At 42.8% G+C, this 27,419-nt stretch overlaps 1 protein-coding gene across 1 annotated transcript in view; it reads right to left on the bottom strand.

Annotated features, from left to right (window-relative positions):
- LOC124545193 (nuclear receptor corepressor 1-like) overlaps nt 1-27,419 on the bottom strand; it is a 266,373-nt gene that overhangs the window by 21,753 nt on the left and 217,201 nt on the right. The window contains exons 11-13 of the mRNA XM_047124058.1: nt 10,702-10,995; nt 3,386-3,660; nt 157-292 (exon numbers count right to left, since the gene is read on the bottom strand). Of these exons, the coding sequence (XP_046980014.1) occupies nt 157-292; nt 3,386-3,660; nt 10,702-10,995 (705 nt within the window). The remainder of the gene's footprint in view (nt 1-156; nt 293-3,385; nt 3,661-10,701; nt 10,996-27,419) is intronic.

Genomic DNA, 27,419 nt, shown 5'->3' with positions numbered 1-27,419 from the left:
CCTTTACTTCTTATCTTTAGGACACTTCACATTTGTATGCCTCTGGTAACTGCACAGTGATCATTAACAATATCTCTTTTTGTTCCCTCATCCTAGATCAATATTCTGTATTACATACTGTATGTATTGCATACTGAAAACCTGCTTGAGACCAACCTGTTGGAGAAGCAGCACTGTCTGTGTCACTATTATCCAGTGGAGGTCCTCCCACTGGCTCATCACAAGAGGAAGTGCTTGATCCTGATTCTTCTTCATCCGTTACCGTAGGTTTGCGTTCTTCCCCCAAATGAACCTGTAAAAAATATTTGCTACTTACAAATTGTTTTGTTCAGATGCATTAACATATTTAATAGTGGATATTAAAACAAGTAAAACTTATCAATCTGCAACACGTTTCTTCAAACTGGTTGCAAAGTACAAATATGCTTTGTAAAGGATAAAAATCATAGAATAATTTATCAAATTCTTGTTGGGTCTTCAGCCAGGCCAAACTGTCATCTGCGCACAATATTTCCATGGTCCACCTGGCCACCATTATCAGGTGAGAAAAGCTATGCCGCTCTCGCCGATAACTGATTCAAACCATGAATGACAAAACTTTTGTATGCTGTGAAAATATGAAAGCACATGCACTAAAATAATGCGCACATGTTAAATTGTTGCTGCGCCCCCTGGTGCAAGAAGAGTTACAGCACCTCAAGTGATGAATACTGTCGAAAAATGATATATTGATAAAAATTATTAATCATAGCTGGCCAATTCAGATGCTGTTTCTTCATATTGTTTTACTTGACAGGTATCTATTATCATGGTTAATTATATTACCTGTTCTGATTTTGCAGATCATTTTAAAACAATCCCAATAATACGAGCCATTTGCAATCACTTGTATCTCACTGTATAGCATCCTATGTCCCTCTGTAAGGCAGTGCTCAGCCATGACAGATTTGTCAGGTTGTAACAATTGCATATGGCGATGATGATCAACACAGCTGTCATTGATGGTATGAACAGTTTGGCCAATGTGTATTTTACTGCATTCACATGGTATTTTGTAAATCCCCGGGGTTCCTCTTAACTTATATCCACAAAGTGCTCTAATCTTAGCTGGTAGACAGAATAAACATCTGACTTCATGTTTCTTCATCACCCTACTTACCTCAGCAGAAATGTTCCCAAGCATATGGAAGGAAAGCCACAAAACTAGAAGTCTCTTCAGCTGGTTTAGGTACTGGTCCAAACTCAAAAGCACATTGAATCTGTCTCTTCATACAGCTGTTGTGATTAAAAACGTCCTTAAGATGTTGCAACTCTTGTGGTAAATTCTCAGCATCCGAGATATATGTCACAGGAGCATATGCTGTCTTGGATGACGAAAATCTACCACAAGAGCTGCAACATATTAAGGAAGTGTTCAACCACAACAGCTATGTGGAAGGACAAATTTGACATGCTTTTGAGTTTGGACTACTATCTAAACCAGTTGAAGACACTTTTTGTTCTGTGGCTTTTCTTCCATGCACTGGGAACGTGTCTGCCGAGATAGGTAAGGCACTGAAGAAACATGAAATTAGAAGTGTATTCTGTCCGCCAGCTAAGATTAGAGCACTTATTGGATCTGTTAAAGACGATATAGGTTTGAGGAACCCTGGTGTTTACAAAATACCACATGAATGCTGTAAAATCTACATTTGCCAAACTATTCATACCACCAATGACAGTTGTGTTGATCATCATCGCTGTATGCAATTGTTACAAGCTGACAAGTCTATTGTGGCTGAGCACTGCCTGATAAAGCAACACAGGATGCTATACAATTACACACTAGTGGTTGCAATGTGATAATGGATACCTGCCAAGTAAAACTTGGAATCCAGTTTTATTAGATATCAAGAAACAACAGCATCTGAATCAGCTGGCAATGGGTAATAATATTTAACAATATATTGTTTCTCTTTCTCTCAAAGAGAGAAAGAGAGAATGGGTAATAATATTTAACAATATATTGTTTCTCTTTCTCTCAAAGAGAGAAACAATATATTGTTAAAAATTATTACCCATTGCCAGCTGATTCAGATGCCATGACTCGAAGAGGCCACATCATTTAATGATTGAATTGGCTGATGATGATATTGTTTCTCAACAGTATTTACCAATGGAAGTGTTGCAACTCTTCTTGTGCCAGGAGGCAGCAGCAACAATTTAATGCCTGTGCATTACCTTAGTGAATGCGTTTTCATATTTTCACTGTGTATAAAGGTTTCGTCATTCATGGTTTGACTCAATTATTGGCGAGAGCGGCTTAGCTTTTCTCACTTGATGATTGCAGCCAGGTGGACCATGGAAATATTGTGTGGAGATGACAGTTTGATACAGATGAAGACCCAACAAGAATCTGATCTCTTAATATGCCAAGAAAGCCTACATAGTCACATAGAATAACATATTTCAAAATTAATATAGCCTAGATGAGAAAACCAGTTTTAGCTTTCACAAATATTTACTGACACAATAAATACACTCATACCCAAATGGCAGCAGTGAAGTTCACAAAATTGGCAATTCATACTGGAAAGGCCCCACAGAATGTACGGACTGACAACAAATATCCATATGGTATGCACCAAGAACAATTCTAAAGAACAAGGTACATTTTTTGCCCCATTTACCAAGAGGGAAAAATAGTCTTTTCATAGGAACACAATGTGAGTTTTATTCCTAATTCTTGAGTATAACAACTGATCAGTGTTTCCAAAGATTGACCTGCAAAACTAAAGGGCAAAATTCTGATAATGTATTACTGACTATGTCAATTGGTGTCAGATACACTGTATACATTTTATGAATAGAAGTCCACCAACTGTCTGCATTTTGGTTTTTCATTTTCCTTTATGCATTTCAAAGCGAAAGCTCTTCAGGATTCACAAGTTGTGACTGAAGATATCCCGTAATTTAAAAAAAAGTTCTAAAAATGAATTAGGATAAATAATGCTGAGGATATAAAAAAAGGGAAACAAACAACTGTATTAACGGCAACTGGGGACTCACCATCACCTAATGTATGACTATTCATGAACCAAAGGCAAAGGATGTTAGTCATTTATTTTAATCGATTTAAATTTTTTTAAATGTTTTGCATTTGCACATATCACTGTTAAACTTATTGCACTTCGGCCTCTTTCATTTGGATGCTAGAATGATATATTTACATCAATTTATGCATATTTTTGTCTGAAATGACAAAGAAATCTTTCAGTGATTTTTCTACAGTTCTTCTTCATAATACCTGGCAGAAATACATTCACTGTCAAAAAAGCTTATCTGAAACCACAATATTATGCTTTGATCTGGGTGCTTCACTTAGTCCCGATGACAGGACACTTACCTTATTGTACTCCTGGACAAGAAGGTCAAGATTAAGCTTTTTCCGGTAATTGTTGTAGAAGTTCCGGCACTGTTGTTGTGTACGCGAGCTGCCAACACATTCAGCCAATTTGGGCCAGTTGAGACCATGTTCACGAAGACCACGCTTTAAGCTCTCCGTCTCTTCTTCTGTCCACCGCTGAACACCACTGTCAGACTCCTCCTGCTGTGGTGACAGTCGCCGGGAGATGCGTGTAAAGCATGCCGAACAGCACTTTGTCACATTTGGTGGAATCTCTGTGGATACATACAATGACAGTTATATCAATTCAGATATAATCCACAGCAATATCAAAAAACTTGACTTTATAAAACTAATATAAAAATTGAAACTGTATGACAAGAAGAAACTCTGGCTGAAGTCTATGAGATTAAATGTATATCCACACTTTTCTAAACTGCACCATGCCTCTATGTACATTCCATAACATGGTGTACGGCATGTCAATTAGTAATATCATTTAGCAAACAGAGCACATGAATACAACACTCATTCTACAAACCTGAGAATGAATTCTCTTATCCTTTATCAAAGTTAGATTGTGTTGGCTGTACATAACAAGACAAAATTATCTTTATGAATGGGCCACACAAGTTGAAGCTTTGGATCAGCTTGCAAGGCAACTTAGGTGGTATACCTGGCATAATTGTTGGTATCATGATTCTTGTGATGGTTCTGATTCAACATTCAATTTGGTCCAACACATATTTTGTTTTCGCAACAAAATTAAATGATTAATGTTATTACAAATGCCACACAAACGAATCAAGTCAATACTTAGTTGAAATCCCACATCCTTACTGACAACACTGTCTGCCACAAAGGTGTGTGTGGTCTCCTTGATAACAAAATCTCAGAATGATGATTCTGAGAATAACATTCTGTCCTCTCATTAAACATATGAAGCCCCATGTTTAGACAGTGCTCCGTTACTACTGGTTTATCCAGTTTACCCAGTCGCATGTGCAGGATTGAACTAATCACTCCTGGAATTCAGCACTGGCTGCCATTAAATTAAAATGAAAGAATCAAGAACCCCTGCTTTCTGATCTAATGCAGTACAATGCAGAGAATTAATTCAGCTTTTAACCACAGCAAAGTCCGGCAGCACCGTCATTGCCTTCTGTGCTCTTAAGGAAAGGCTCTCTTCGCCTCCCAGCAGTGTTCACCAAGAACGCTATCTTCGTACATGTCTCATGGTTCAAATAAATTTTGCCTCCACTGCCTAAGCCTCACCAGTCGCATCTTGCAGCAATGACGACAGCATCTAACACCATTTGATAATACTGAACCGTTGTTTCAATGAAATATTGTAGGACTTGTGCAACATTATCCAGCAGCAAACCCAAGGAGGTCATTTGCATCTTTCATGTGATTTCCTGTATGGATGCACTCCACTTACATAGAACCCTTCCAAGAAATCTAAGTCTTTCAAAACCATCCCAAATACTGCTTGTGTGTGTTCATCCCATTTCATATCACTTCTTGGTATTTGTTGTATATACATCAACGATGTGATGTGCTGTGCTTCAGATGTTCACCACTCATCTTGTAATTGGGTTTCTTCCCTGTGTTGTAGGCATTATTTCGGTCAACTGAGACTTTCCCCGGTGACTTAATAGTGTTGTAGTTTGCGATGTGATGTATTACTCACACAGGAACATAACAATGACAACACCTTTATGCGTCTATATTATTTTCTAGAATGTAGGTTGTGGTTATACAATGTAGGACTTGTGCAACATTATCCAGCGAGTGAAAGTTCACACTTTGGTTGTGAGGCTGAGGTCTAGGTTAATTGACAAAACAGTATCAAAGGCTCCAATTAATTCCAGTATTTTCCATATATCTCAATTTCAGAAGAGCTGCTTCCCATTAACCGAGTAGCAATTTTTTCCAAGCCTTTATGATTTGGCATAATTGTACCGATTTGAAATTAATGGATTGATTGAGATGAAATCAGTGAGAGGCCATGGCATAAAATGATACCAGTGCAAATTGTTCAGGTTTGTTGAACTTGTAATGTAATGAACATGTATGATAATTGGAAACTTGTGCCACACTGGGATCTGAACCCAAATTTCCTGTCTTTTACCAGGAATTGCCTTCACCATTAAATTTTCTGAACAATGACCCACACTTTTACTGTCATTGACGCATAAGAGGCGATCAAAAACCTTCCCTCTCAAGGTCTTACAACCCAGAATTGATACGTCAGGCAGCCAAAACTGCCGTGAACATTGAGGCAATCATCTCACCAATGTATCAGGCCGAAGGTGTCCATTGGTACACCACCATGTCCTGTTACACAAAAAAGTCCATAGCTGCCTGCTGCACACCCTTGTCCAACTAGAATCATCGACTCTTCAATGTCTTTTTAAAGGGATCGAAGAGTGATAATCACTTGGGGAGAGATCAGGACCACAGGGCAAGTAGTCAAGTATCCTCCCACTTGAGTTGGCATTATTACTTTATTACATCATTTGCCATTGTGGAGGTGTGCTATCATGAAGCAGCAGCACCCAGCAGGGAACCTGGTGCACCATTCCACAACAGTGGTTTTCAAGAGACATGCTCACATACATATTCTTCATTCTCCAGGGGATGTCTACCCATGTTTGCCCTTCAGTGGCCAAGAAAAATATAACAGCATGTTGGACCTGTTTGGATGTATTTGGTACTAATGTTGCCACGGTTCACATTGCCGCATTTACTGCAGGCATGTTGGAGACACGAATGCCGTACTAATCCCTTGCTTAAATGCTGGTGCTTATACAACCACACTGGAGTTGCACTATGTTGCATACATGCTGCAGCAACACCATCAAACGGAAAGTTTTTGATCGTCCCTTATACTTCGATTGATAACAGCCAAACAGGTTAACAAAGCAGTTTGAGTACAAGAATTTGTACAATACCAACCACTGTGACTACATGAAAATTGTGGAATTGACTCTGATCTAAATGGAAACAGTCACCTAATTATTCACAGTGAGTCTCTCTCTCTCTCTCTCTCTCTCTCTCTCTCTCTCTCTCTCCCACTCTCACTAAACATATCTACTTTCCAATTGTTATTTGTTCCATCTTTAAGTGATATATAGCACATAAGTAGGTCTACTTCTTCATCAATATCAGGCTCCCAGCTCCACAAGTTAATCCACTGCTTCACAAGAAAATAAACTGAGTTGACAAGAGGTGCCTCCTAGTATCATGTTGGACCTCCTTTTGCCCATCTTAGTGCAGTAAGTTGACATGCCACTGACAGCGGATGTCCCCTAAAGAAATAATGAACCGTGCTGCCTCTGCAGCTGCCCATAATTGTGGAGGTGTTGCCAGTGCACAATTCTGTGCACGAACTGACCTCTCGATTATGTCCCATAAATGTTCAATAGAATTTATGTCAGTGGCCAAATTATTCACTCAAATTGTCTAGAATCATTACGCAAACCAATTGTTAACACTTGTGGGGCCGATGACACGATGCATTGTCATCCGTAAAAATTCCGTCATTGTCGGAGAATGTGAAGTTCACGAATGGCTGCAAATGGTCTCAGTAAGTTCAGCTGGATCAGAAGACTCGTCCATTCCAGGTAAACACAGCCCACACCATTAGGGAACCACCATAACAGATTGCAAAGTGCCTCATTGACAACTCAGGTCCACAGTTTTGTGGGGTCTGCGTCACCTTCGAACCCAACTGTCAGTTTTTACCGACTGAAAGCTGGACTCGTCTGACCAGGGCACAGTTTTCCAATCGTCTACGGTCCAATCGACATGGTCAGAGCCCAGACATGTGATGTCGTGCTCTTAACACAGGCAGTTGCATCGGTTGTCTGCTGCCGTAGCCCACATTAATGCTAAATTTCGCCTCACTGTCCTAATGGATATACAGGGTGGCGCATGAAATGTGTTACCATTTTGTTTTTGAATATAAACTTTATTGTCAACACAATCTGAAAGAAACATATACTACAATGAAGAGCCGTCCATGGAGATTTGTTCTAAGTCAGCACATCCTCAATATGTCCACCATTTCGTTTCCTAATTTCCTTCAAACGAACACTGACGTTAGTGATTACCCTATGGTACATGTCTTCCGTAATGCCACTGCAAGCTTGAAGAATAAGTCTTCTGAGCTCCATTAAATCAACTAGACTTTTCGGGAAAATTTTTTCCCTTTAAGTACGCCCAAAGAAAAAAGTCATATGGATTGTGGTCTGGACTATTGGGGGGGGGGGGGGGGGGGGGCAATTTTGTCCATCATTGAAGCAACCTGGAAACCCGAGTGAAATGATCCACATGTCGAAATGCTCGTGTAAAAACTCCAACACAGTGTTTGCAGTACGTAGCCTTGCTCCATCTTGCACGAACCACTGTGTCTTGAAGGACAAGGCAGTAGCAAGAAGCTGTGTAATGAAGCTATTGTGAAGCATGCTCAAATAATGCTCGCTGTTCACAGTTTCTTCAAAGAAAAAGGGTCCAATAAGTCCGTGACTGGAAATTGCTGCCCACGCTGTAATCCTCGGATCATAATGTTGTCGTTCATGAAGCACTTGTGGGTTTCAGTGGCCCAAAAGCGTACATTTTGTTTGTTAAACACAGCGTCTGCATGAAAATGCACCTCGTCTTGAAACCAAATGCTGATGAGAGTTTCTTGCCTATCCTCCGCCCACTGAGCAAACAGTAGTCTCTGCTGCTTGTGTTCTTCAGTGAGCTTCTGTGCACAGGTCATCTTGTATGGGTACATATGGAGGTCACTTTTAAGAATGCGTAGAACTGAGCGTCTGGATATTCCCAGTTGCACTGCTGTCTTTCTACACGATTTCCCGGGACTTCTCTGTACAGCAACTTGTACCGCTTCAATATTCTCCAGCGGACAAACAGGCTCAGGCCGAGGTCGCTTCGCTTCCAATACTGTTCCTTCCTGTACAAATTTATCGTACAACCTATGGATGGTCTTCTTGCAAGGGACCCATCGTGTGTTAAACTGTTGTCAAAAACATCTCTGAGTCACAAAAAGGCTTTTCGTTTCATGAAAAAGTAACACAATTGCTGATCACTGCTGTGTCGTCAGTCTTCCATTGTCAGCCATTCCTGCTTACTAGTCTCCTAGCAGCAGTATCGTGAATTACACATCATTTCGTAACTCATTTGTTTTTCCAAGCTCTGCTGGTACTGCTGTAGAGATCCCAGTGGGATATCTAATATGCGTCGTAAATTGTGAAAGAAACAATTGGTGACACATTTCGTGTGCCACCCTGTATTTGCCGTACATCCCACACTGATTCCTCCAGTTACTCTAGGCAGTGCTGCTTGTCTGTGAACACTGACAACTCTATGCAAAAGCTGCTATTCTCGGTCATTAAGTGAAGGATGTCAGAGAGGTAATGCTCGAAATCTGTTACTGTCAGCACTCTTTCAACACTGTGGACCTCGAAATATTGAATGCACTAGTGATTTCTGAAATGGAATGTCCGACGCATCTAGCTGCAACTACCATTCTACGTTCAAGGTCTGTTAATTCCTGTTGTGCAGCCATAACCAAGTTGGAAACCTTTTCACACAAGTCACCTGAGTAAAAATGACAGTTCCGCCAAAGTACTGCCCTTTTATAGCCCGCATATGTGATTCTATCCCATATGTATACGTGCACATCACTATCTCACGACTGTCACCGCAGTATACCGTGTGACAACTGCTGAGAAAACTGTCTCCCGACGTGCTCTCGCACTGTGTCGCACAGCTTTTCCAGAGCTGTGCTGTCCTGTCCCGTGTCGCTTACATCACGATGCGCTTCTACATCTACATCTACATCCATACTCCGCAAGCCACCTGACGGCGTGTGGCGGAGGGTACCTTGAGTACCTCTATCGGTTCTCCCTTCTATTCCAGTCCCGTATCGTTCGTGGAAAGGATTGTTGGTATGCCTCTGTGTGGGGTCTAATCTCTCTGATTTTATCCTCATGGTCTGCTCGCGAGATATACGTAGGAGGGAGCAATATACTACTTGACTCCTCGGTGAAGGTATGTTCTCAAAACTTTAACAAAAGTCTGTAACGAGCTACTGAGCGTCTCTCCTGCAGAGTCTTCCACTGGAGTTTATCTATCATCTCCGTAACACTTTCACGATTACTAAATTATCCTGTAACGAAGCACGCTGCTCTCTGTTGGATCTTCTCTATCTCTTCTGTCAACCCTATCTGGTACGGATCCCACACTGGTAAGCAGTATTCAAGCAGTGGGCGAACAAGTGTACTGTAACCTACTTCCTTTGTTTACAGACAGCATTTCCTTAGGACTCTTCCAATGAATCTCAGTCTGGCATCTGCCCTACCGACGATCAACTTTATATGATCATTCCATTTTAAATCACTCCTAATGCGTACTCCCAGATAATTTATGGAATTAACTGCTTCCAGTTGCTGACCTGTTATATTGTAGCTAATGATAAGGGATCTTTCTTTCTATGTATCCGCAGCACATTACACTTGTCTACAATGAGATTCAATTGCCATTCCCTGCACCATGCATCAATTCGCTGCAGATCCTCCTGCATTTCAGTACAATTTACCACTGTTACTACCTCTCGATATACCACAGCATCATCCGCAAAAAGCCTCAGTGAACTTCCGATGTTATCCAGAAGGTTATTTATGTATAGTGTGAATAGCAACGGTCCTACGACACTCCCCTGCGGCACACCTGAAATCACTCTTACTTCGGAAGACTTCTCTCCATTGAGAATGACATGCTGCGTTCTGTTATCTAGGAACTCTTCAATCCAATCGCACAATTGGTCAGATAGTCCATATGCTCCTACTTTGTTCATTAAACGACTGTGGGGAACCGTATCGAACGCCTTGCGAAGGTCAAGAAACACGGCATCCAACTGCGAACCCGTGTCTATGCCCCTGTGAGTCTCGTGGACGAATAGCGCGAGCTGGGTTTCACACGATCCTCTTTTTCGAAACCCATGCTGATTCCTACAGAGTAGATTTCTAGTCTCCAGAAAAGTCATTATACTCGAACATAATACGTGTTCCAAAATTCTACAACTGATCGACGTTAGAGGTATAGGTCTATAGTTCTGCACATCTGTTCGAAATCGCTTCTTGAAAACGGTCTTGTGGCCTACAGTCACAGCTACTGCTCGTGTAAACAGTGAACTCCGGTTAGAGTACCAGTCTGGCAACGAGCACGACTTAGCACAGCACATTAGGTACGTGTCTTTCTGGATGCCCGGCGACGACACTTTAACACGGGTGGAGAGTACTCACGGAATTCGTGGACGAGCGGCTGGCGTAGCTCAGGCGGTAGCTCGGCCCAGCGCGCGGGCAGCGACCGCAGGCGCTTGACGCGTCCGCGCGGGTTCGGGCACGAGGGCAGCGGGCACTGCGTGTAGCGCGAGCGCACCGCCTTGCAGCGACAGGAGTTGCAGACGCGTGCGCCCGCCGACACGTCGTCCTCGCGCAGCCCGTAGGCGCCCGCCTGCGCGCGCGGCAGCGGCCGCGACTGCGGGAACTGTTCCAACTGCGCCCGGCACACCGCGCACGGGTGCGCTCCGCCCTTGTCTGCAACATAAAGCAACACACGCCGATGAGCACTAGTATGGTACAGAATTCCGAGAGTTCCGAGGCTGGTCGGGTTTTTGTTATAAACACATAAGGAAGGGTAAAGTTATCTGAAATTATAAGGTATGAGAAAGAGGCAGTTGATGAAAATGGAGAATCGAGTGAGAGAGATACAGGATTTGAAACCATCACCTATTTTGTCATCTTTCTAATTTCCTCAGCTTGATTGCGTCATTGTGTGCTTTGGTGTCACTGCTGGTCGATGTGGGGGAGGGGACCGAACAGCTAGGACATCGGTCCCGTCGGGTGGGGGAAGCAACTCGGCCGTGCCCTTTCACAGAAACCGTCCCAGCATTTGCCTGAAGCGATGTAGGAAAATCGTGAAAGACCTGAATCAGGATGGCCGGACGTGGATTTGACCCGTCGTCCCTCGAATGCCGAGTTGGAATCCGCTACATGGCTGACCACTGAATTTAACCCACAAATCACCCACGTTATTGAAATTTGTACACAGACCAAGCAGTCAACGAAACCATGGAGAAACTTCAAAAGTGACCCCTATAATTGTAGATATAACGTCTGAGGGCACTGTGACCACTTTCAATACAATGAAGAAAGACAGGCTCCGTTAGGGTTCCGTATTACGTTCATCTGAACTACCGGTTTCGACCTTTGTTGCATGTTATAATCAGATCCATACCAAAATTACTTATGTAGTTTAAAGAGAATCCTCGCCCTACTGACGACATGTAGTTCGCAGGAATCTGAAGAAAACCTGTCTGAGAATCATATCAAGTAGCCCACTAAGTCTCTGTCTTTCTCCCTCAAAAAGTGATCGTTTGCCGATCATTCTGTCAGACAGGGCAAAACATTTCGGAGATCACCTGTATTACTATACAACCAAAACAGTGCACGTTCCCTGTTGCAGGTTTCCTATCTAATGACTTCCAAGGGCTACAAAAATTCAGTCTTCAAAATTTATATAAAATTATTGATCAAATTTACCCATTTAAAATGCTGTCATAATCTACTCATCAAGATGTTTATCTTATGTTAAAGATTTAACACAATAATACAAGTATTAGTTATAAACTGTGAATATGTCTTGAGGGAGCGTAACCCAGGCTACAATCTTTTACAAACTTTTTCTCGTTAACCCCCCCCCCCCCCCCCCCCCCCACACACACACACACACACACAAATAGCGAAAAGTTACTACATTTTTGCTTTTCTTCCTCTAAAACTTCAGTGCCAGGCATGACGCTTTAATTTATTACTTAACCCTATTTACAACACATCCTTCAGACGGTATTCACATATACTACTCAATGCGCCTTGCAAAATTATATCGTCATTTGACCATACAGTTCAGGAGATGTGACGTCATAAACAATGAGATACGTGAGAAAACAGCTTCAGCTCAACACAGAGCTCAAATTGCCCAGACTATATATGTGGAACACACACACACACACACACACACACACACACACACACACACACTTTTAATTAAGTACATAATTAAACATTTCAAACTTCTTCACTATCCCGCAGACGTAAATGGAACAGCTCCATTCTTCTCAGAGTCATCTGCAACCAAAGAAGACTCGATCCACGAGCGCAAAACTAGGTCCACCAGCAGTCTCCACGTCCAGCAGCATTTCTCGCTCAATTATTAAGCCCTTACCCACCGCACGGGCATACACAGAAAAATCTGTCGTTTTTTTTCCCTCTCCGGACGCTCCGCCGCGTGTAGAACTGGGAGGCTGGTAATTTTTAACAAGTACCAGCAGTCAGTCACATGTAGTACTTGAAAAGAACAGAAAAAAGCTGCACCGACCATTTGGTTTCTAAATCACTTATTATCGACGCGCAAAACGCTGGGAAAGGCGCGACGGCGCGTTTCAGCCGGTACGCCGGCGCGCGTAGGCCGGACTAGCTAAAAAGCGAAAAAAGGAGCGAAATCTGGCGGCAGCAAACAGCGCTGTAATGCAATTAGGGCGCGCCCTGAGCCCGCGAGCGCGTAGCGGCCCGTTTTTAATAATTGGCAGCGGGCGGTGGCCCCGCCGGTCACAGGGAATAACGAAACAGACAAACAGCACCACAGCCAGCACCAAGTTAATTTGCAGCGTCAGGCGTATCGGCTGCTGCTGCCCGCCCGCCCGAACTCAATTATGCAGCGGACGCCGCCTCCGTCCGCTATGACCCGAGTGTCCCTCGCAAGGCAACCGTTTCCAACCGCCACATCAAGCAAACACCGCCAATCTCCCGTTCGAGGCCACAAAACTGACTTCCATTCTTCTCCTGAAATGCACTGTACACTCACAGGAGAAAAACGTTATATGATTCTCCATCCACCCCCCACCCCCCCAAATCCCCCCAGCTTCACAAATTCAGCTACTCAATAAAGGTCGTCCTTTCTTCGTCCTTCTAGCTCAGTAGTTCCCAACATTTCTGAGACTATTATCTCTGAGTGCAATCAGATTACCCAGTTTCCCACCAAAATCATTAACATTAGCGTCTAACTAGACTTTAAAGTGACAAATAATTTTCTTCGAATTTATATTTTTAAAAGAACACTACAACTGATATTTAGAAAGAAAGCTAACTATCCTCTTGAAGGTAGGCACTTCTTACAAAACATACTTCCTCTGCACCACTCCTCTTCCTAGCGACACCTGCTTCACGCACACCCTGCATCTCATTTAAAATCAACCAGGTTAAAATGTGTGCACTGTACTTACTGCTCGTAAATCATTTGCTTGCTGGGCTCCTTAAGTACGAACTGACAGGAATTGGAAGACTTCAGACAGCCAATGTTTTGCCTACGACGACTGCCACTAACAACTACAGCAACAATAATAATGATAGTAACAACGACAATGATAATACTATGTAGGCCATACAACAATGTAGTAGCCAATACATTATTATTGTTGTGCTGCGCTGTCAATTAGTTCGTTTATTCGTTGCGAAGTTCATAAAGAAGCAATTTCTGGTCCAGTGCGGGAACGACCTACCAGACGACAGCGTATGTGATGTTTATGTATCAATTTAACTGTTACAAATGAGTGGTAAACCGATGGGCGACGGATGTGTCTATTTTGGGCTTTGTTTTGCCGTCCACGCCGAGTTCCTTCGAGGCACTTACTGTATCTTGATGAGATCTTGAGTTACGAGAAATGTTCTGCCCGAAATATCATTAAGTTGTCTTGGATATATCCGAACATCCACGCAATACAAGTGGATACCAAAAACGTGGCACAGCCGTCTTTGATTGCAATACGTCTCATTCTTGACCGTCACATACCAACTCCGGCCCATCACCCATGCCTCTCTTTGGCGACGGTGCACCTAATAATATAAGGAGAAAAGCCTCTTCTAAAGAGATGCAAAAAGGCCGGAGTGGCCGAGCGGTTCTAGGCGCTACAGTCTGGAACCATGCCTCGGGCATGGATGTGTGTGATGTCCTTAGGTTAGTTAGGTTTAAGTAGTTCTAAGTTCTAGGAGACTGATGACCTCAGAAGTTAAGTCCCATAGTGCTCAGAGCCATCTGACCCATTTTGAACTAACCTACTTCGAACTGGAGTCTCGGAATTCAAGAATAAAATAACACATACCCCTTTGGAGAAGCACAAAACGCCCAACAAAATCCAGTATAAAAAGAAGGGCACGTTATGGCGGATGACGTATTGAAAAGGATGGGGCGTCGTTTTATTCAGGCTATGCAATACGTTACAGTTGCCCACGTAACGCAAAACATACTCCACTTAATGTAGTTAATTGCTGATTTGTAAACAGGTGGTGTTATTATGGGTTTCTCTTTCGTAGGACAGCCACCATTGGCTGGTAATATACAACCGCGGACACACCAGTGTGTAAGTCAGGAATCAGCATAAGACACAGATCTATTGCTGCCTCGGCTACCCAAATGATATTGTCCAACTTATTGTTAACAGGCGACTTGGCAGAACGAGTCCAGTTCAATCACATTCAACTATTCGTTTTACACTGTACGAGAGCTGTTTGTTACAGGGAGTGCGCCCTCTCTTAGCTGCGTGGTCAGCGCGTCTCACAGCCATGCAGCGGGCCCGGTTTCGATTCCCGGCCGAGTCGGAGATTTTCTCTGCTCAGGGACTGGGTGTTGTGTTGTTCTAATCATTGTCACGCAAGTCGCCCATTGTGGCGAAAATACTTGCAACACGGCGCCCAAACTTCCCCACGAGGAGACTCCCGGCCATCAATGCCATACGACTGTTTAATTTCATTTGGTACAGAGAGACGACTGTCGCTCCTTAAACCAAACCTCGTACGACACGTTTGGACTTTCTTCGTCGTCCTTGTCAACACAAGTGTTACCTGCGAAGATTCTCTAATGAGTGTATTTCTAATATCTGGGAAAATTAACATAAGAAATGAGTGAATTCTAGTTCGTAGATAATAATGTGTTTAAAATCAGCTGGCAAATCTTCGCGTGGCTCTTTTCCTGCACTATATTGAAAATAAAAAATTACGGGAAAGGTGAAAACGTTAACAAATAAGCTCAAAAACAGTTCATTACTTCCAGCAGGCGTGTTGGCACAAACGAACGTTAAAGAAAGTGCCGGAAGAGACGAGAGGTACGAAAGGTCTCAAGGAGCCGAAGGTGCCGGTCTGCTTTCCGAACCAGCAACGCCCAAGCGACGCCACTGGTAGCACGACTCTATTTCAAGACCGACATGATTTCTGCACTGATATCGTACGTGGGTAGCTACGATTATCACTTCGAATATCAGTATTCTTTGGTATTTCTCTACCTCTCGTAAATCCTTTTGTATGAAAAGAATTGCTGCGAGAGTAGTATTTTAACAAAAAGCACGGGAGTTGTGAAATGTTTCCACGGGAGACAATCGCTTGCACTGCATAATGATTTACATCGTCTGACCACTTTAAGCGAATTTTTAATTATATCGTACACAGAGTAATGACTTTTAGAGTGTGCATTTGACATCGCAACCAAATCTTGCACAGGCCTATGAATGTGTCTACATGTTTCGTAAATAACGTGAATACATTTAGTAAACATCAAAATTAAATCGAAAAAGAAGGATCTTGTAAGATATGTGCCAATACTATTATAGGAGTGGACTCGCGGCACAATGTGCTGTACAAGTGAACAATGCATCAACAAATTCGTTAATTGCTCCATTTCACGAGATGGAGAATTTCGCAGCAGATAACATTTGCCAACTTTTACAAAGCGCTTTTAAGGTGAAATGAAAGTGTAGTAGACGAATTGACATTCCGAAGTAATCATTAGTTTTATCCCGCAAAATATCTCCCTCCAGTGCTAGCGACATCGATTCCTAAGAGCCAATATTTAATTCGGCACTCATGTAAACGCAGATCCAACTGACGTGACTGCGAGTTCGCCGGCTCGTGAACAAGTAAACACATAACAAAAAGATACAATGGTGACAACACAGCACAGTGCACCTTCTGCCTCTGATATGGAAATCCGGCGCCGCATCCAGCGGCTTCAATGGTGTTTTAGGCGTGACGGCTCGTGGACAAACTTTCACATTAATCACTGTATCCAATACCAGTCCGGTAAATTTTACGCAATGGAAATTGTTCTTGTAGAAAAACCGCCAACAGGTATCACTAAACTACATTATATTTTGTTTTAGCTTCGTCCATTTAGGATAGCTGTCAGTCATTCCATCGGCGTTTCATTTTCTGAATATATTGCCTTTAATTGCAGCATTGGAGATATGTGTGAACTGCACATTGTGCCCTTGACCACCACGTCTCCTCCAGTTGTCACCACGTATTGATATTAGTTGTTCACATCGTGGAAAGCTAAACCCGTCACTCTGAGTTGAAGCGTGAGCCACTTTTTAACACAACATGGCAGTTAATATAAGTCACTTAATCAGAATTAAAAGGCGACAGAGAGGAACCTGTGAGCGAGGGAAATTGGGCCTTCCTGATCATACAGCCATTTACTGTACATGATACATTTACGATGATCAGCATACCAATATACGAAAATCGTCATCATCGCGAAAAATTTGGACCTATGAAATGTAGACTTTGTCCCAATGAACACCAAAACCTTCCGCGCTTTTTCCCTCGTTTCCTTGTAATGCAGGAAGCGACGGTGATAGTCGTGTGATTACAATCCAGCCCATCATCTGGACGAAACTCTGCCGCAAGCGACCAGCAAACGCGATAATGCAACGACAGCGGCGAGACCACTACAAACTCAAATGAGAATTCCAACAAGACAATCTTACGTCACATGCTAATGTAGAATTAGAAATTCCTAGATTTTGTTAACTCAACAGCGATACTTAGACAAGTGATTATTATCAAGTATATTAAATTTAATGCACGACTGTCAGAGCTGAGAATTCATGCGTCAAACAATTCATCTTGTGTTAAAGCTCACTTTTTGTTCATGTTTCTCTCAAATATGTTCTAGAAAAAAGTATTCTGCCTTCAGCAAACACCATTCCAAAACACATTTATCTGAAAGCAAACCCGGACAAAAAAACAAGCTTTAAGCTCAATATCTCAACGCCACGCCAGGCATTTCCGAGCAGGCTCTACAACAAATTCCGAAGCAATACAGTAAAGCTGTGAATATTAATGGCCATAACCGCAAAACTGTATATATTATCATGCATATTTTTACGTGCTGCTGGTAGTAATGTAAAATGTGTGGGCATTTATAAGTTGGGGCAAATGTCCAGGATAAATGCCTGGGGAAAATGCCCAAAATTCATAAATGCCCACGTATTTCTGCATTTTAAAGATTTATCGATAAGCGGCATTTACATATTAAAAAAATAGAATTCAACTCATAATATGTATTGGAATACGTGTTTTGCAAGACTGCTGCTTTAGTGGTTGCAAAACCAAGTTGGAAACGTTGCTTGAGAGTTGGGAAAGAGTTGTTAGGGGAAATAAATTAGACTGAAACGTACATTTTTAATGAGATCAGTTCTTAGGGTAGTACATAATAAAAACAAAAAGTAAGCTCAAGTTTAAAAGTAAGTCTTGAAATAAAGTATAGTTTATATTTTCTGAATACACACAAGAAGAAGGGACCGGTTGGTAGGACTTGTTCTGAGGCATCAAGGGATCACAAATTTAGTAATGGAGGGCAGCATGGAGGGTAACAATCGTATAGGGACACCAAGAGATGAATACACTAAGCAGATTCAGAAGGATGTAGGTTGCAGTAAGTACTGGGAGATGATGAAGCTTGCACAGGATAGAGAAGCATGGAGAGCTGCATCAAACCAGTCTCAGGACTGAAGACAACAACAACACATATTAAGTAGGCAGCCTGTAGGTAGTATCTTTACATATAATATACTACTGCAAAAATATGCTAGTAAAAAAAGTTTATCCATTATGCTTTTAATTAGAGATGAGTCATGTGCCGATTACGATTAACGAGTGCAAAACCGCCGGTTCTCTAGAAATCGACTAGTATCGGAATCGAACGATTCCAGCGTCTTCGGAATCCAGTCTTCGTTATTAAAGCTTTTCATGTTAGTGTTCTCATTTTATCTTCACGGCAGTGTAGTTATACGATAGCAGATAAAGAAAGGAGCAGAACAGAAAACTATAGTTTGTCTTAAACATAACTACACCTGACAATAAAGAATTTTTCCCCAGTGAAATCAGTTAATAAATTAAGTATACATTTATTATTAACAACACATGACAGCTGTTTGATACATTCAGCGATAATTTCGTTATCAATAATCACTCTTCAGCGATTTGGCACGAATTACAGTGTGTGTTACATTACAAAGCGATAACGTAAAGATACTCGTTTTTTCCCCCTATACCTGCATATCACTACACAGATGTTCAACGCGGCGTGTGTGTGTGTGTGTGGGGGGAGGGGGGGGGGGGACGGGGGGGGGGGGGGGAAGGGTGAACTGGTAAAAATTAAAAGGCCATTGTAAACGAGAAGCATTTGTCAGTTACACGCGCCCTCCCTTGGTACATCAAGTTTGAACGCTCGTCCCCCTTTTCTTCGTAATTATGGCACTGAATGATAACGTACGTTTAAGTGAAAACTTTTACTAACTTTTAAGATCAGGAAAATCATCGCATCCCTTATTTTAATTAGTGAATTATACATTCTAGCAGTAAAAACTCTAAAATGTCCCCGAAGTTTGCACATTTAACATTGCTTTCGGCAAATTTCCGGGCAAATGCTCATTAATAAATTTGCCCCGCCTACATCAGTAGTTATTGGAAAAATAAAATGAAGCCACTGAGGGCGACGAAACTTCACCGAAGCACTGATGGATGAAAAAGAACAAAGCAGCGTTTCCTCAAGGTAGAATATTTTTTTCCAAAACACACTTATGCCAAAGTAAATAGATAGCATGGAGTATTTTAGGGAAGCTGAGCAACCGATGCGTAAGTACAATCTATTGCCATTCCGAGGCGACACCAAACCGCAGTTTACGTAAGCGACTATTGATTTGGTGGGTGAAGGGGTGTTCAGTTACCTTCCTGTTTCTTTTTCTTCTTACCTGGTATTCCATGACTTATTTCCGCGTCTTTATCGTTTCGTTCTTACGTACAAGTTTTCGTTTTTCAGCTATAAGTTGTCGTTTAAATCCCTCACCCTTGTGCTACGCGTAATACTGCGTGTCACCCTGCTGCGTAACCACACACACACACACACACACACACACACACACACACGCGCGCGCGCGCGCGCGCGCGCGCGCGCGCGCGCGCACCTAGTTTGCACTGAAGTTTCGTCAGACAGAGATTCCACGCCCCGCCACATACCTTGTGACAGTTTATTAATTCTGGTCATTCCCAAGCGACTCCATCGAGAATGGCGCCAAACCCCACGTGGGGCGGTGACGAGGGAGATGCTAGTGGTACCTGCGTGATTCAGGGTACATCTGGGCATATTCTCGCGTGCAGCCAATAATCCGCTACAGCACTGCGAGTGAACCGTCTCTCGTGACAGCTGAGCGCTGCCCACGGGCCGAGCCGTCACTCAGACGCCTAATCGAGGCCGCTTTTTCCGCCCTGAATTATTAATGGCGCCGCAGAGGGCCCCACAGCCGCTGTGGCCACTGCGCGCTAGACTGCCCGGTGATGAGGAAGCGGACGCAATGCGGACACATTTCCACTACGTTAACCGAAACCAAGATACTTGCTCTCCACACTGCCACGCTCGCTCTCCTGATCCTCACTCGTCTTCGTATCAGACACTACCCAATGACACATACTTATTTCTTGCTGCACGAAGATCCAACGGAGTGCGCCCTTTGCAGTGCACCAAGTTTTAGTCTTCTGTGCTTTACGAAAATGAAATGATCGTATGGTATTATTGACCGGAAGACCGCCTCCGGGTTGTTCAGCCGCCTCTTCGATGACTTGCGCGACAATGATGACGAGAGCAACACAACACCCAGTCCCCGAGCGGATGAAATCTCCGACCCGGCCAGACATCAAGCCCGGGCATTCTGCATTGCAATCTGCCAGGCTGCCACTTAGCTACGGAGGCGAACTCTCTGTTTTGTATATTGATAGGAGGGACGCCTCTGGTCTACCGAGGGATTTATCCTCAATTTTAAGCGATGCCGAAACAACAGCAAGTTTTGTTGGCATGTTTTGTGGCATCAGGACTCCTGGCCAATTTAATTGGAGAAAGGTTTTAATATCATTTAGGGCGGTTGGCTCATACTATCAGTTACGCGATCAACCAACCATTTGAATGACATCCATTGTTTTATTAATACCATTAAGACAACGGTATGAATAGATATACTGGAGAACTTACTATTGTGGCCATTGCTCTTAGTTTTGACAACATTCACCCACTCTCACATCAGCACCACGATCGTGAGGAATGACACTGATCATCATGCTGTTTAGCGCCCAACAATTTTGAATCGATACATCCATACCTCCCCATGAACCATGGACCTTGCCGGTGGTGGGGAGGCTTGCGTGCCTCAGCGATACAGATGGCTGTACCGTAGGTGCAACCACAACGGAGGGGTATCTGTTGAGAGGCCAGACAAACGTGTGGTTTCTGAAGAGGTGCAGCAGCCTTTTCAGTAGTTGCAGGGGCAACAGTCTGGATGATTGACTGATCTGGCCTTGTAACCCTAACCAAAACGGCCTTGCTGTGCTGGTACTGCGAACGGCTGAAAGCAAGGGGAAACTATAGCCGTAATTTTTCCCGAGGGCATGCAGCTTTACTGTATTGTTAAATGATGATGGCGTCCTCTTGGGTAAAATATTCCGGAGGTAAAATAGTCCCCCATTCGGATCTCCGGGCGGGGACTACTCAAGAGGACGTCGTCATCAGGAGAAAGAAAACTGGGATTCTACGGATCGAAGCGTGGAATGTCAGATCCCTTAATCGGGCAGGTAGGTTAGAAAACTTAAAAAGGGAAATGGATAGGTTAAAGTTAGATATAGTGGGAATTAGTGAAGTTCGGTGGCAGGAGGAACAAGACTTTTGGTCAGATGAATACAGGGTTATAAACACAAAATCAAATAGGGGTAATGCAGGAGTAGGTTTAATAATGAATAAAAAAAATAGGAGTGCGGGTAAGCTACTACAAACAGCATAGTGAACGCATTGTTGTGGCCAAGGTAGACACGATGCCCACATCTACTACAATAGTACAACTTTATATGCCAACTAGCTCTGCAGATGATGAAGAAATTGATGAAATGTATGATGAGATAAAAGAAATTATTCAGGTAGTGAAGGGAGACGAAAATTTAATAGTCATGGGTGACTGGAATTCGAGAGTAGGAAAAGGGAGAGAAGGAAACATAGCAGGTGAATATGGATTGGGGGAGAGAAACGAAAGAGGAAGCCGTCTGGTAGAATTTTGCACAGAGCATAACTTAATCATAGCTAACACTTGGTTCAAGAATCGTAAAAGAAGGTTGTACACATGGAAGAATCCTGGAGATACTAAAAGGTATCAGATAGATTATATAATGGTAAGACAGAGATTTAGGAACCAGGTATTAAATTGTAAGACATTTCCAGGGGCAGATGTGGACTCAGACCACAATCTATCGGTTATGAGCTGTAGATTAAAACTGAAGAAACTGCAAAAAGGTGGGAATTTAAGGAGATGGGACCTGGATAAACTGAAAGAACCAGAGGTTGTACAGAGTTTCAAGGAGAGCATAAGGGAACAATTATCACAAATGGGGGAAAGAAATACAGTAGAAGAAGAATGGGTAGCTCTAAGGGATGAAGTAGCGAAGCCTGCAGAGGATCAAGTAGGTAAAAAGACGAGGGCTAGTAGAAATCCTTGTGTAACAGAAGAAATATTGAATTTAATTGATAAAAGGAGAAAATATAAAAATGCAGTAAATGAAGCAGGCAAAAAGGAATACAAACGTCTCAAAAATGAGATCGACAGGAAGTGCAAAATGGCTAAGCAGGGATGGCTACAGGACAAATGTAAGGATGTAGAGGCTTATCTCACTAGGGATAAGATAGATACTGCCTACAGGAAAATTAAAGATACCTTTGGAGAAAAGAGAACCACTTGTATGAATATCAAGAGCTCAGATGGAAAGCCAGCTCTAAACAAATAAGGGAAAGCAGAAAGGTGGAAGGAGTATATAGAGGGTCTATACAATGGCGACGTACTTGAGGACAATATTCTGGAAATGGAAGAGAATGTAGGTGAAGACGAAATGGGAGATACGATACTGCGAGAAGAGTTTGACAGAGCACTGAAAGACCTGAGTCGAAACAAGGCCCCGGGAGTAGACAACATTCCATTAGAACTACTGACGGCCTTCGGACAGCCAGTCCTGACAAAACTCTGCCATCTGGTGAGCAAGATGTATGAAACAGGCGAAATAACCTCAGACTTCAAGAAGAATATGATAATTCCAATCCCAAAGAAAGCAGGTGTTGACAGATGTGAAAATTACCAAACTATCAGTTTAATAAGCCACAGCTGCAAAATGCTAACGCGAATTCTTTACAGACGAATGGAAAAACTAGTAGAAGCCAACCTTGGGGAAGATCAGTTTGGATTCCGTAGGAATATTGAAACACGTGAGGCAACACTGACCTTACGACTTATCTTAGAAAAAAGATTAAGGAAAGGCAAACCTACGTTTCTAGCATTTGTAGACTTAGAGAAAGCTTTTGACAATGTTAACTGGAATACTCTCTTTCAAACTCTAAAGGTGGCAGGAGTAAAATACAGGGAGCAAAAGGCTATTTACAATTTGTACACAAACCAAATGGCAGTTATAAGAGTCAAGGGACATGAAAGGGAAGCAGCGGTTGGGAAGGGAGTGAGACAGGGTTGTAGCCTCTCCCCGATGTTATTCAATCTGTATATTGAGCAAGCAGTTATGGAAACAAAAGAAAAATTCGGAGTAGGTATTAAAATCCAAAAGAAGAAATAAAAACTTTGAGGTCCGCCGATGACATTGTAATTCTGTCAGAGACAGCAAAGGACTTGGAAGAGCAGTTGAATGGAATGGACAGTGTCTTGAAAGGAGGATATAGGATGAACATCAACAAAAGCAAAAAGAGAATAATGGAATGTAGTCGAATTAAGTCAGGTGATGCTGAGGGAATTAGATTAGGAAATGAGGCACTCAAAGTAGTAAAGGAGTTTTGCTATTTGGGGAGAAAAATAACTGATGATGGTCGAAGTAGAGAGGATATAAAATGTAGACTGGCAATGGCAAGAAAAGCGTTTCTGAAGAAGAGAAATTTGTTGACATCGAGTATAGATTTAAGTGTCAGGAAGTCGTTTCTGAAAGTATTTGTATGGAGTGTAGCCATGTATGGAAGTGAAACATGGACGATAAATAGTTTGGACAAGAAGAGAATAGAAGCTTTCGAAATGTGGTGCTACAGAAGAATGCTGAAGATTAGATGGGTAGATCACATAACTAATGAGGAGGTATTGAATAGAATTGGGGAGAAGAGGAGTTTGGCTCAAATGGCTCTGAGCACTATGGGACTCAACTGCTGAGGTCATTAGTCCCCTAGAACTTAGAACTAGTTAAACCTAACTAACCTAAGGACATCACAAACATCCATGTCCCAGGCAGGATTCGAACCTGCGACCGTAGCGGTCTTGCGGTTCCAGACTGCAGCGCCTTTAACCGCACGGCCACTTCGGCCGGCGAAGAGGAGTTTGTGGCACAACTTGACTAGAAGAAGGGACCGGTTGATAGGACATGTTCTGAGGCATCAAGGGATCACAAACTTAGCACTGTAGGGCTGTGTGGAGGGTAGGCTGTGAGGAGGGTAAAAATCATAGAGGGAGACCAAGAGATGAATACACTAAGCAGATTCAGAAGGACGTAGGTTGCAGTAAGTACTGGGAGATGAAGAAGCTTGCACAGGATAGAGTAGCATTTAGAGCTGCATCAAACCAGTCTCAGGACTGAAGACCACACACACACATATCCATCCACCCATCTTTTGCGTAAAGCTCCAATACTACCCGCGATACAATGAAAGACAGTACGTCTTCATAAAATTCTGTAAACTTAGTTACGAACTCTCAACAATATCTGATCTCGAGAGCTCATGTCGAGTACTCGAATACCTTATTCGAGAACATGACCTCCCGTTGCAGGATGCAGACTGCCTCATGTCGACAACACTCGAGAAAAGAAAGAAAACACTTACTAGTTTTTCTCCTAAAAGTTCTCCGAGACGTATTTGATTGTTTTTGGCTGTCGAGAACAGAGTCTTGATTCTGTCCATCAATGCTGTCACACAGCGTAGCTATGTGACAGCACCGAGTTCTGTCTAGGCGCTGTCAACCGCGGTGCGTACAGAGAGAACGAAAATTACCAGAAATAAACATGAGGAGTACGTAACACATGTGAAAAGCTCACATCAACTTAGACGCGAAAAAGTATAAGAGTATTTCCTATACTATATACGAACCATGGCACTGACTCTTGGCCATACCTGTTGCTCTGAGCACTATGGGACTTAACAGCTGTGGTCATCAGTCCCCTAGTACTTAGATCTACTTAAACCTAACTAACCTAAGGACATCACACACATCCATCCCCGAGGCAGGATTCGAACCTGCGACCGTAGCAGTCGCGCGGTTCCGGACTGCGCGCCTAAAACTACCTGTTGCCAAGCTCGTCTTTAATGTAAGTTTTTATCAACACAACTGGAACAAGGTCATACAGTATTACATTACTACAAAAATCTTCACTGTTTCTGAACTGTTATTCTCTCACTCTGGTGTCTGGTTAAGGCTGAAGCTAGATCTAAAGTAATTACGGCGGACACAAACACAAAGTTTAATCACCACGTTGCAAAAATATGGTCAGGTAATTATTTTTTTGTTTTGGAGATAAAAATCTGAAGTCCTGGTATAAACTAAATCACCACGACACAGTACCGAAACTAGAGGAGCCGAAACAGAATCGAGAGGCCATTGATATAATTACGGAACTTTGTCTCCCCCCCCCCCCCCCACCCCACGGAGGTGATAATGAAAACTTTACTACTATACCTCGTAAGTGTACCTTCATAACAGTCCGACTCTTAAAGAGACATTCACGAACAGCGATTCGAATGCATATTATCAGAAGCCCGCATCGATTGACGGGGGACTTATCGTCACAGTCAGTATCAGCCTTGTCATCTAAAACTACATCTTCATCTCGACTCTGAAAGCGACCTTTCATTGTGAAGCGGAAGGTACTTCAAAAATACCGCTCTAATTTTCCGTTTTCCTGTAAAATCTGCGATTGGTGCGAGGTATGAACGGCTGTCTGTAAGCCTGAGTTTATCTTAAAAGCACAAATTTGTCTGATTTTTCACATTATAGTCACATAGCGACATTTATGTTGAAGTTAGCTAACAACTCGTGAGAAGTACGCTCTCCAAATGTAAACACTAAATCTCTCCGCAATGCTCATTCCTTCTCTTGAGGCGACTGCTGCTGGATTTTGAGGCACATTTCCGCAACGCTTGATAAACAAACCCGTTACGAAACGTGCCATCCTTCTTTGAATCTTGTCTATTAGCACTACGTCGAATTAAAAAAAAATACGAGGAGCATTCAATAAGCAATACAACACATTTTTTTCTTCCGCCAATTTTGGCTGAAAAAATGCAGAATTTTGCTGTGGGACATCGTGGAATATTAGCCCCTATAGTTTCATGAAGTTCCGGATAGGTCGTGGGGCTATGAGTAGTCTTCCAAACGGCGTCTGTAACTGTGGTGCGTTCCAAGCAGAGTGTTCGCAGATATTGGTAGGCGCCTGCACAATATCCAGGGAGATCTGGCAGTGAAGAAAAGCACGGTGAGTCGTTGGGCGTGGCGTCTATCATCATCGGCAACACAGTCGCGCAAACCCGTCCATTCTCCCGCGTGCCGGCCGGCCGCACACAGCTGTGACTCCTGCGATGTTTGAACGTGCTGGCACTCTCATTCGAGGTGGTCGATGGATCACAAATGCATCGCTGGACGCAAAGCCTGGCACAAGTCTGCGCACCCGAGAGCAGCTCACAAACCTTCATTTGACTTCGTCACCTCTGACTTCCATCTGTTTGACCCGATAAAACATGCACTAAGCGGGAAGCGAGACATGGATGACGGGGAAGTTATTGACGCAGCAAGACGTCTCCGACGTCGACCAGTTGAGTGGTACTGGCTCAAATGGTTCAAATGGCTCTGAGCACTATGGGACTCAACTGCCGAGGTCATTAGTCCCCTAGAACTTAGAACTACTTAAACCTAACTAACCTAAGGACATCACACACATCCATGCCCGAGGCAGGATTCGAACCTGCGACCGTAGCGGTCTTGCGGTTCCATACTGCAGCGCCTTTAACCGCACGGTGAGTGGTACTACACGAATATGCAGGCCCTCCCAGTAAGGTTGGCATAAGGCTGTCGGAATGAATGGTGATCATGTTTCGTTTCCTTTCCTTTCCTTTAAAAAAAGTGTTGCATTACTTACTAAAAGACCATCGCACGTATAACGTGTAGTAAACAAAACTAGTTATAAATTATATTCAACCAGTAATCCTCACCCCCGGTTCGTTAAAGAATTAAATTCTCAACTATAAAAATATCGTACCTCCTAAACTATATGCTGCACAACCAGATAAATTTGCAGGCACAGTCAGTGACAAATGTAGATATTGCCTGCAAAATACGCTGCGAGTGGAGTAAAGACGTAAAAAATTACATCACGTTTGACGCTGAAGTTTTACTGTATGAACAGTGAAAATGCAGTAATCGTTAAACTTTTGTCCTTTCGTTCTTATGTGGAGGGTCTTACAGAGAAAAAGTTTGTAATTGTGTGTACAGTTTGTTGGAAGTCGCAGAGTAGTCTCATTCTCAAATACTGGATGAATATAGCCTGAGTAATTTGCGCTCTTACTCTTTAAC

This window comes from Schistocerca americana, chromosome 8 (assembly GCF_021461395.2).
Source record: "Schistocerca americana isolate TAMUIC-IGC-003095 chromosome 8, iqSchAmer2.1, whole genome shotgun sequence".
NCBI classification, from domain to species: domain Eukaryota; kingdom Metazoa; phylum Arthropoda; class Insecta; order Orthoptera; family Acrididae; genus Schistocerca; species Schistocerca americana.
The sequence above is the reverse complement of the archived record's forward strand: the minus strand, read 5'-3'. Positions and strand labels throughout refer to the sequence as shown.